At 46.5% G+C, this 12,238-nt stretch overlaps 1 protein-coding gene across 1 annotated transcript; it reads right to left on the reverse strand.

Moving 5' to 3' along the window:
* Window positions 1-3,344: 3,344 nt before the first annotated feature.
* LOC124259342 (extensin-like) lies at window positions 3,345-6,560 on the reverse strand. Its single transcript, XM_046693466.1, has 2 exons — window positions 6,548-6,560; window positions 3,345-5,122 (listed from the first exon to the last, which is right to left on the reverse strand). The coding sequence occupies exons 1-2, from the start codon at window positions 6,558-6,560 to the stop codon at window positions 3,345-3,347; spliced, it is 1,791 nt and encodes a 596-aa protein (XP_046549422.1).
* Window positions 6,561-12,238: the final 5,678 nt, after the last annotated feature.

A 12,238-nucleotide genomic window follows, 5' to 3' on the forward strand; every position in this document is an offset into this window, starting at 1 on the left:
ATTCGACTGCTATTTGTGGTGTTGCATCTGTAATATGTAAATCTGTTTGATTTATATCAAACCTAGGGTTGTGTCCAGCTTGGGCACAAATTCATTATCTGGTTCATGGAAATTTAATAACACCTCTATGTAGTAAGTCTTGCAAAGGATATTTCACTCATGAGACATTCAAATGTTGTAGTGTTTAGCTTAATTGGGGGATAAGTAGGAAGCTTCTGAATGGTGAAGTTTGAAAATGAGGCCCTTTTAGAATAGTCTAGATGCTGAATGTGTTTATTTGACTAGCAGTTGTGCACAGCCTCATCAGACTTCCATTTTAAGTGGGATCCCGGTGGTCCAGTGGTCCCAGGTGCCACAATTCACTTAATTCTTGGCATCACAGAAACCCATGATCATAGATGTGAACGTGGAGCGCAGTAGTGCAGTGGTAAGGCGTCTGCCTATCACGCTGAAGGCCCGGGTTCGATACCCGGTGGAGGCACCGAGGTTCGGGTCCTGAGGTGGGCACATTTGCATAGTATCCTTGGACAAGATACTTAGATCTACATTGTCTCAGTTCACCCAGCTGTAAAATGGGTACCCGTGAGGATGTGCTTGCAATGTGAGTGTTTAGTTCATTGTGCCTAACAGGGAGCATGGCTGTATCCCCAGGGAGTTGAAAAAAAGTATTGGAAAGTACAATAGTGTCCTATGACTGGGGATAGTAATGTACATAGCGCCGTGAGCAGACAATGTGCCTGGATATGAGCGCCATATAAGCGGACTATTACTGACCCTAGGTTTCTCGGTTTGCCATTACTGTACCCGTAATCATGGGTTTCACCAAAGAGGTGAAAATCTAAGAACTGCATCAATTAATCACTGAAGTTTAGGGAAGAGAGTCTCTATTCTATTTCTGGCTATTATGAACTATTGGGCTTATAATGAAGTCATATATTTGTTCAGAAGACCTTTCATTACAGTGAGTGAGTATGGTTTGGCACCTGCTCGTCCACTCAGCTACTGCAGTGCCCTCTTTACAATGAAGTAAGTGTATAATTTAATGTGAACAAGAATATAAAAACATGGCTGTCGGAAATGGATGTAATCATGCTTGCTGTACTAGTAGCGGTATTTAAAACATCTAAATATGTTCAAATGACCTTTCTCTGAGATATGATTGGTGTACTTCAGAAGTCAAGGTCACCACTTAAAGCATACATTATATTTAAACATTTCTGACACAATAACAGGACACTCATGTTGGAAACGGCCTCCAGTTGTACAGATTGTCTTTAACTTTTGGGAAAGGTCAAGGTTACAAAAATAGAAATGTCTGCAAACAATTAATGCTACTAAACTAAAGTATTATATTGAAAATATGTTTATGACCCTACTAAGGAAACCCTTATAAGGGCACTGGAGGTCTGTTTATTTTTTGTGATTTGGGCGTAGTTGTGCCCTAGAAATGTCCGAAGGCATTTATCATGGGTTCAAATCCTGGCTTTGGCAGTGTGATTTTAAGTGTGGTTTGGATACCACCCTAGAAGCACCAAATTCCTGCCAATTTCCATTACTACCCAAAAAGAAAACAGATTTCATTCAAAACGTTTGGGACTGACAATATTCAAAACATTTGTGAGTGTACAGAGATTAATTCTGTGGCCTGCTACCTGCTGCTGCTACCACTCATATGACCCAGTGTATTACCCTTCTTCTACTGAACCTAAACTGTGTTTGTTTATAGTATAGCGATCATGTGCGAGTCTTGTATTGTCCTTTACTGAGTCCACAATTCTGTTCTGCTTATACCGATAGTGAACTTCAGAGATTCGAATTCAATATGGAAATCTCCATGTAACTCCAGATCTTCAAATTGTGATTGTTTCCTCAACATGCTCTTTTTCTAAAACTGAATAAATGATCACCACTACCTGAATTAATTCTTTAGGCCATGGGAACTGTGCCAGTTTACACTTGTCAGTGGGGTACACAAAGAATGTGGTCTAGACTACCAGTTGTGTGGCTGAGTGGGTTAGATGGCTGACGGTATGCTGGCGATTAGGTGCCTGACTCTATGTGTGGTGGTTCGAATCCTGGATGGAACACACTCAGATTACCTGGCAAAGGTTCTCATTTGGCATATCTGGTGTCCAGGGTGATTATTCAACCTTATAAATTCAGGTCTGATGTGATAAACACATAACATGTTACATAATATGCATGTGGAGGTGCTGTAAGAGAGGAATTATTAGTTGAATAAAAAATATTAAAACGATAATAAGTTAAATATGTAATCTTGCACTGTCATTTGTCATAAGTTACTGTGTATGTGTGTAGGTCTACCACAGCCATAGCCTGACATAGTGCCAGTGTAAAAACAACGTCCTTTGTTCAAAGGATTAAATGACAATGCACTGATTGACTGGCTCATTGTTGTGTTACTAAATGAATGTAAAATCACTGAAATATTGAGGAGTCACAAAGATGACTACATTTCCCTATTAATTCCAAGACAACGTTTCATCGTTGTTGATCAATGTGAGGATATGCCCTTATGCTATCATTTAAACTTATGGGGATGCAAACAGAGGTCGCAAACCAGAGAAGAACTCTGGGATATCTTCAAGGTAACCACTGGAAAATTTTATAACAAAAGCAGCAACCAGTCCCGTGGAATTGGTCTAGATCGGTGACCCAGTAACGCCAGAAACAACTGATCAGTCAAAAGTGTGACACCCAAATAATCCTCCCATGTCTGAGATTGTTTCCAAACACGCAAGCTGTCAAGATGCTAAGTACCCTGTTGGTGACAATATATCAAGTTCCGTATATCCTACATTACAATCACTCAATTAAACATGATGGACCGCGCCCCAAATCAAGGGAGATAATCCCCACAGACACCAAGTGTACGATGGAAGAAGCTTGGAATGTCGCATGCAATGTTGGGCAGATATGAAGTAGTATTAATCTATTGACCTTTCTGAATCTATCCCACATAATCACAGGTTTGTATTTCCTTGTGGATATTACTTGGATTACAAGAATAAATTATGTCAGAAACTTGTTGACAGAGCTAGTATCGAGTTGTGTCCCATCATACCCTTCTACTGGATGGAAAGAATGTATATGATGTAGTATACATATTTCAAATATAAATTATGAATTACATTTGTTAATCTGATGGTAACCTATGAGAAAAATAGTTGAAATGGTGGTGTGTTGATGTAAATGTTAGATGGAGATGGGGCACATTGAGAAGAGACAGATGGAGGTGGGGCATATGTAGGTGGGGCAGATGTTGGTGGGGCAGATGTTGGTGGGGCAGATGGAGGTGGGGCAGATGTAGGTCACAAAACAGCTCACTTGTCATCCATGCTTTGTATTGTGGGTGGAATCAGATGTAGGTGGGTACAGATGTAGGTGGGGCAGATGTAGGTACAGCGTCCGGACTGTGAAGAACCCAGATGTAGATTGGTAAGGTGGGGGCAGATGGAGAGGGTGAATGGGGAATTACACAGATAACCTATGGAATTGGTGTTGATGACAAGATGTAGGTGGGGCTGGGGCAGATTGATGTAGGTGGAAGTGGGGGCAGATGTAGGTGGGACAGATGGGACAGATGTAGGTGGGGGCAGATGGAGGTGGGACAGAATGGAGGTGGGGCAAATCCAGGTGGAGGTGGGGCAATGTAGGGGGAGATGGAGGTGGGGCAGATGTAGGTGAAGGCAGATGGGAGGTGGGACAGATGGAGTGGTGGGGCAGATGAAGGTGGGACAGATGTAGGTGAGAAGTGGGGGCAGATGTAGGTGGGGCAGATGTTGGTGGGGGCAGATGGAGGTGGGGCAGATGTAGGTGGGGCAGATGTAGGTGGGGCAGATGGAGGTGGGACAGATGGAGGTGGGGCAGATGGAGGTGGGACAGATGTAGGTGGAGGTGGGACAGATGTAGGTGGGGCAGATGTAGGTGGGGCAGATGTAGGTGGGGGCAGATGGAGGTGGGGGCAGATGTAGGTGGGGCAGATGTAGGTGGGGGCAGATGTAGGTGGGGGCAGATGTAGGAGGGGGCAGATGGAGGTGGGACAGATGGTGGTGGGACAGATGTAGGTGGAGGACACGGGCAGATGTAGGTGGGACAGATGTAGGTGGGGGGCAGATGTAGGAAGGGAGGGGCAGATGTAGGTGGGGCAGATGTAGGTGGGACAGATGTAGGTGGGGCAGATGGATGTTGGTGGGGCAGATGTAGGTGGGGACAGGTGTAGGTGGGACAGATGGTAGATGGGGCAGATGTAGGTGGACAGATGGAGGTGGGACAGATGTGGATGGAGGGGGCAGATGGAGGTGCAGGACAGATGTAGGTGGGACAGATGGTAGGTGGGGCAGATGTAGGTGGGACAGATGGAGGTGGGGCAGAGGGGTGGGACAGATGTAGGTGGGGCAGATGTAGGTGGGACAGATGTAGATGGGGCAGATGGAGAGGGGGAACAGATGGAGATGGGACAGATGTAGACAGGACAGGATGTAGTGTGGGGCAGATGGAGGTGGGACAGATGGAGATGGACATGGAGGTGGGACAGACAGTGGGACAGAGAGGTGGGGGCAGATGGAGATGGATGGCAGATGTAATGGGACAGATGTGGTGGGGCGGATGTAAGGTGGGGACAGAAGGGAGGTGGGGGCAGATGGAGATGGGGCAGATGCAGGTGGACAGATGGATGTGCAGGACAGATGCTTGGTGGGCAGATGGAGGTGGGGCAGATGTAGGTGGTGGGGCAGATGGAGATGGGACAGATGGAGGTGGGGCAGATGGAGAAGAGACGAGAGGTGAGGCAGGGCAGATGGAGGTTGGGGACAGAGAGAAAGATGAAGGTGGGAGATGGACCAGGTGGAGCAGATGGAGGTGGGACCCGCAGATGTGTTGGGACAGATGTAGGTGGGGCAGATGAGGAGGTGGGACAGATGCAGTTGGGAGCAGATGGAGGAGTGGATCAGATGAAAGGATGGACAGATGCAGGTGGACAGATGGGGTGGGACAGATGTAGGTGGACAGAAGATGGAGGTGGGACAGATGACAGCCCAAGCAGTGAGAAAGACAGAATGGTGGGACAGATGTAGATACACCCAACACAACCCAACACACTCTCAGACAGGACACCCAACACAACACTCTCAGACAGGACACCCAACACAACAGACACCCAACACAACACTCTCAGACAGGACACCCAACACAACACTCTCAGACAGGACACCCAACACAACACTCTCAGACAGGACACCCAACACAACACTCTCAGACAGGACACCCAACACAACACTCTCAGACAGGACACCCAACACACAACACACCAGACAGGACCCAACACAACACTCTCAGACAGGACACCCAACACAACAGCTCTCAGACAGGACACCCAACACAACACTCTCAGACAGGACACCCAACACAACAAACACAACAATCTCAGACAGGACACCCAACACAACTCTCTCAGACAAGACACCCAACACAACAATTCTCAGACAAGACACCCAACACAACTCTCTCAGACATGACACACAACACAACACTATTTGAGGTAAGTGTTCGTCCAGCCAGAATACGCATGGATCAACAGGTGAGGAGTATCTGGATGAAAGTGCAACTTATCAGTATCAGTCAGCTTCCCTCCTGCAGGGGAACCGTCAACTTCCAGTTTACATGTCTGTACATCAATGGCAGCCTGCTGGCTGAATGTGTTAGTGTCAGCTGATGGTAGCTGATGGGAGAGAGCCTCAGTTCGCCTGTTCTCTGTTTCATGTTTTAATGGACACACTCCTGGCTGCAGTGCTTCATGCACAACTCACAGGGTGGCAGTGTTGAATGAGAGCAAATATAGATTCCCCGGGCAGATGCACCAACTGGAATTGATAGCATGAGTGGGGTCAGGAGTGTGCTTTAAAATGTTGGATTAAGAAAATAGTGATGATCAGACTCACTATTATTAAGTTACTATGTAACAGAGGGTGAAGTTGGGTTACTCTGCTGTTGCCAAGTAGGAATCGAAGGATCCACACTTAACTGACTAAAATGGGGATTAGATGAACACTGGTGTGGAAGATGGTTGTATTAATGAGTGAGTGAGTTGAAGTTTTACTCTGCATATATCATAGAGGGGACACTAGGAATTGGCTTCACATGTTGTACCCATGTGGAATTGAACCTTGGCCTTCAGTGTGATGAGCAGACACTTTAACCACTAGGCTACCTCACCACCCATATGGTTGGAATTGAACATGGGAGTCTGCATGGCAGGACTTGTTTAAGACTTTCTGTATGGTCACCAGTTTGTCTCAACCCAGGTAGGTCAAACCTGCAACAATAATGAAGTATTCTGAAATACATTTTGTGAAATCTCCCACCTCTGACTGAATATCTTATTTGATGGCAATATCACAAAACTATGACTTTGTTAAACACTATTCTGAATTGCTTAGAGGTTTCAAATCACAATAATCACCTTTGATTGCAGCAACTTATATATGAAACCACTTTCACTCTTTCATTGACCCACTGGTAGACTGACCCGGGGAGTCCATGCTTTAGGCCTCTCACACCGTGATTCACTGCAGGTTATAAGTCATGTCTATAGATGGCTGCAAGCAACCACAACTCCTCAACTGACCACCCATGGCAGTTGCCTACAAATAATGAGGGGTCACTGTACAAGCAAAAATGAACTTAATTCCTCATTGTGCCTGTTGATGCAGTAGAGTGGTATCTGTCAACACTGCCACAACAGAGCTGAATAAATAGTCACAGAGATTTTGAGAAGGTCCCTGTATATCTTTGTTTACATTTCCAAGAAGCTCAACAGCTATGTGAGATAAGTGAAGTCACTTCTCAGAAATACTGCATGCTCGACTACCAGACCGAGACTCTGTACCGTATTCCACTTCCAAGGGTGATCCATGGCACTCATAAATTAAAGTGTGATGGGCTTTTGAAAAACTGATGTAAATTCAGTGTGTGCTTTAGGTTATTTATAGGTCTTTTTTGGTTTAAAGAGTTTTCATCAATTTTCCTGCTATATCACGGAATTCTGTAAATAATCGAGGCTGGACCACACAATCCAGTGATTGACATCATGAGAACCATGCCATGGGCAGCATATGTTGCTGATATGAAACACAATCAGGGCAAAGCGGGATTTATATCATAAGTGTCTGTTGTGCCATGAAACACAATCAGGGCAAAGCGAGATTTATATCATGGGTGTCTGTTGTGCCATGAAACACTATCAGGGCAAAGCAGGATTTATATCATGGGTGTCTATTGTGCCATGAAAGAGAATCAGGGCAAGAGCAGGATTTATATCATGGGTGTCTGTTGTGCCTTGAAACACAATCAGGGCAAAGCGGGATTTATATCATGGGTGTCTGTTGTGCCATGAAACACAATCAGGGCAAAGCGGGATTTATATCATGGGTGTCTGTTGTGCCTTGAAACACAATCAGGGCAAAGCGGGATTTATATCATGGGTGTCTGTTGTGCCTTGAAACACAATCAGGGCAAAGCGGGATTTATATCATGGGTGTCTGTTGTGCCATGAAACACAATCAGGGCAAAGTGGGATTTATATCATGGGTGTCTGTTGTGCCTTGAAACACAATCAGGGCAAAGCGGGATTTATATCATGGGTGTCCATTGTGCCATGAAACACAATCAGGGCAAAGCAGGATTTATATCATGGGTGCCTTGAAACACAATCAGGGCAAAAGTGGGATTTATATCATGGGTGTCTGTTGTGCCATGAAACACAATCAGGGCAAAACACAATCAGGGATTTATATCATGGGTGTCTGTTGTGCCTTGAAACACAATCAGGGCAAAGTGGGATTTATATCATGGGTGTCTGTTGTGCCATGAAACACAATCAGGGCAAAGCGGGATTTATATCATGGGTGTCTGTTGTGCCTTGAAACACAATCAGGGCAAAGTGGGATTTATATCATGGGTGTCTGTTGTGCCATGAAACACAATCAGGGCAAAGCAGGATTTATATCATGGGTGTCTGTTGTGCCATGAAACGCAATCAGGGGAAATCGGGATGTATATCATAGGTGTCTGTTGTGCCATGAAACACAATCAGGGCAAAGCGGGATTTATATCATAGGTGTCTGTTGTGCCTTGAAACACAATCAGGGCAAAGCAGGATTTATATCATGGGTGTCTGTTAAGCCTTGAAACACAATCAGGGCAAAGCGGGATTTTTATCATAGGTATCTGTTGTGCCGAAGGGACACAACTCTGCACAGTAACTTGTGACACCCCAGAAAACTGGGCCACCCATAGCTGAGAGGGACAATAGAATGACATTTCTTTAAGATATGTAATAGTACACAGGAAATACAAGGGATATGGTTTGTACGCAGGATCTCATTGGGAGGCCATGTTTTGCAATAATGAGAGCCGTCTGTCAAGGCATTTTAAACATTGTTCAAACATAATAATTCTTGATTAAGAAGGAACAAGGTTTTTGTGTGTGTAAACACAATACGAGGGCAAGCTGGACTAGCTGGATGTGTTTGGTGACAGGCCCCATGTGATTACACAGAGATTACAAGCTGGTGTTGAGAGGAAAATTTAAAAAACAAACAAGACTGATAAGATTACAAACTTTTTCATCGTCTTTCCTGTTCAGGTTTTAAATTTAAGAGACATTTTATGTTTTTGCACTTTGTAACTGAACAAAATTGGAATACAAGGGGATGTTATGCTTCTTGTAAGTTTGGATCAGGTGACAATGCCAGTTGAGTATGCAGTATGGGAATGGGTATCACCATGGAAACCAAGTGTTTGGATCAAACTTATCTCCATGGAGACTGGGTCTGAAAGTAGGGCCTGAGTGACCATCATAGAGACCAGGTCTCAAAAACTGATTACATAGATCAGGACATAGGGACTGATTGACACTGGGAACCAAGTCTCAGGTAGGGACTGTCTGACAATAGGGACTAAGTCTCAAGTACGGACCGTCTGACAATAGGGACCAAGTCTCAAGTAGGGACTGTCTGACAATAGGGACCAAGTATCAGGTAGGGACTGACTGACAATAGGGACCAAGCCTCAGGTATCGACTGACTGACACTGGGGACCAAGTCTCAGGTAGGGACTGATTGACACTGGGGACCAAGTTGCAGGTAGGGACTGATTGACAATAGGGACCAAGTCTCAGGCTGGGACTGACTGACACAAGGGACCAAATCTCAGGTAGGGACCGAATGACACTGGGTACCAAGTCTCAGGTTGGGACTGACTGACACTGGGGACCAAGTCTCAGGTATCGACTGACTGACACTGGGGACCAAGTCTCAGGTAGGGACTGACTGACACTGGGGACCAAGTCTCCGGTTGGGACTGACTGACAATAGGGACCAAGTCTCAGGTAGGGACTGACTGACAATAGGGTCCAAGTGTCAGGTAGGGACTGACTGACAATAGGGACCAAGTCTCAGGTTGGGACTGACTGACAATAGGGACCAAGTCTCAGGTTGGGACTGACTGACACTAGGGACCAAGTCTCAGGTTGGGACTGACTGACACTAGGGACCAAGTCTCAGGTTGGGACTGACTGACACTAGGGACCAAGTGTCAGGTAGGGACTGATTGACACTAGGGACCAAGTGTCAGGTAGGGACTGACTGACACTGGGGACCAAGTCTCCGGTTGGGGCTGATTGACACAAGGGATCCAGTCTCTGGTTTGGACTGATTGACAATAGGGACCAAGTGTCAGGTAGGGACTGATTGACAATAGGGACGAAGTGTCAGGTAGGGACTAACTGACACTAGGGACCAAGTGTCAGGTAGGGACTGACTGACACTAGGGACCAAGTCTCAGGTTGGGACTGACTGACACTGGGGACCAAGTGTCAGGTAGGGACTGACTGACAATAGGGTCCAAGTCTCAGGTTGGGACTCACTGACACTGGGGACCAAGTCTCCGGTTGGGGCTGATTGACACAAGGGACCCAGTCTCTGGTTTGGACTGACTGACACTGGGGACCAAGTCTCAGGTATCGACTGATTGACACTGGGGACCAAGTCTCAGGTAGGGACTGACTGACAATAGGGTCCAAGTGTCAGGTAGGGACTGACTGACACTAGGGACCAAGTGTTAGGTAGGGACTGATTGACACTGGGGACCAAGTCTCCGGTTGGGACTGATTGACACTGTAGGTTGGGACTGATTGACTAGGGACCAACAATTGACAGGGACCAAGTCTCAGGTTGGGACTGACTGACACTAGGGACCAAGTCTCAGGTTGGGACTGACTGACACTAGGGACCAAGTCTCAGGTGGGACTGGAGGGACCTGACTGACACACTAGGGACCAAGTCTCAGGTAGGGACTGATTGACACTAGGGACCAAGTCTCAGGTAGGGACTGACACTAGGGACCAAGTCTCAGGTAGGGACTGACAAGGGTCAAGTGTCAGGTAGGGACTGACTGACACTAGGGACCAAGTGTCAGGTAGGGACTGATTGACACTAGGGACCAAGTCTCAGGTAGGGACTGATTGACACTAGGGACCAAGTCTCAGGTATGGGACTGACTGACACTAGGGACCAAGTCTCAGGTTGGGACTGACTGACACTAGGGACCAAAGTGTCAGGTTGGGACTCACTGATTGACACAAGGGACCCAGTCTCTGGTTTGGACTGACTGACACTGGGGACCAAGTGTCAGGTATGGACTGATTGACACTGGGGACCAAGTCTCAGGTTGGAACTGACTGACAATAGGGTCCAAGTGTCAGGTAGGGACTGACTGACACTAGGGACCAAGTGTTAGGTAGGGACTGATTGACACTGGGGACCAAGTCTCCGGTTGGGACTGATTGACACCAGGGACCAAGTCTCAGGTTGGGACTGACTGACAATAGGGACCAAGTCTCAGGTTGGGACTGACTGACACTAGGGACCAAGTCTCAGGTAGGGACTGATTGACACTAGGGACCAAGTCTCAGGTAGGGACTGACTGACACTAGGGACCAAGTGTCAGGTAGAGAGTGATTGACACTAGGGACCAAGTCTCAGGTAGGGACTTACTGACAATAGGGACCAAGTCTCAGGTTGGGACTGACTGACACTAGGGACCAAGTGTCAGGTAGGGACTGATTGACACTAGGGACCAAGTCTCAGGTATCGACTGATTGACACTGGGGACCAAGTCTCAGGTATCGACTGATTGACACTGAGGACCAAGTCTCAGGTAGAGACTGACTGAGACTAGGGACCAAGTGTCAGGTAGGGACTGATTGACACTAGGGACCAAGTGTCAGGTAGGGACTTATTGACACTAGGGACCAAGCCTCAGGTAGGGACTGACTGACACTAGGGACCAAGTGTCAGGTTGGGACTGATTGACACTAGGGACAAAGTCTCAGGTTGGAACTGACTGACAATAGGGTCCAAGTGTCAGGTAGGGACTGACTGACACTAGGGACCAAGTCTCATAGGCTGTTACGACCAAGCCACCCAAGGGGGCTCTTTCATGTGTCATGTCCTAACACCAAGTGTCCTAACACCCCTTCTACCAACTATACCTAGAAGGTAATGTCCTGAAGTGTCCCTACACCCCTTTTACCCATTATGCTGAAGAAGGTAACGTCCTGAAGTTTCCCTACACCCCTTCTACCCACTATGCTTAAGAAGGTAATGTCCTGAAGTGTCCCTACACCCCTTCTACCCACTATACTTAAAAAGGTAATGTCCTGAAGTGTCCCTACACCCCGTTCTACCCACTATACTTAAGAAGGTAATGTCCTGAAGTGTCCCTACACCCCTTCTACCCACTATACTTAAGAAGGTAATGTCCTGAAGTGTCCCTACACCCCTTCTACCCACTATACTTAAGAAGGTAATGTCCTGAAGTGTCATATCACCCCTTCTACCCACTATACTTAAAAAGGTAATGTCCTGAAGTGTCCCTACACCCAGTTCTACCAACTATACTTAAGAAGGTAATGTCCTGGAAGTGTCCTTACACCCCTTCTACCCACTATACTTATGAAGGTAATGTCCTGAAGTGCCCTACACCCGTTCTACCCACTATACTTAAGAAGGTAATGTCCTGAAGTATCATAACACCCTTCTACCCACTATGCCTACAAGTGTTCTACACCCCACTTAAGAGGTAATGTCCTGAAGTGTCCCTACACCCGTTCTGCCCACTATATTTAAAGAAGGTAATGTCCTGAAGTGTCCCTACA

The sequence above is a fragment of the Haliotis rubra genome, unplaced genomic scaffold (assembly GCF_003918875.1).
Source record: "Haliotis rubra isolate DU_JTF1 unplaced genomic scaffold, ASM391887v1 Scf719, whole genome shotgun sequence".
Taxonomy (NCBI): Eukaryota; Metazoa; Mollusca; class Gastropoda; order Lepetellida; family Haliotidae; genus Haliotis; species Haliotis rubra.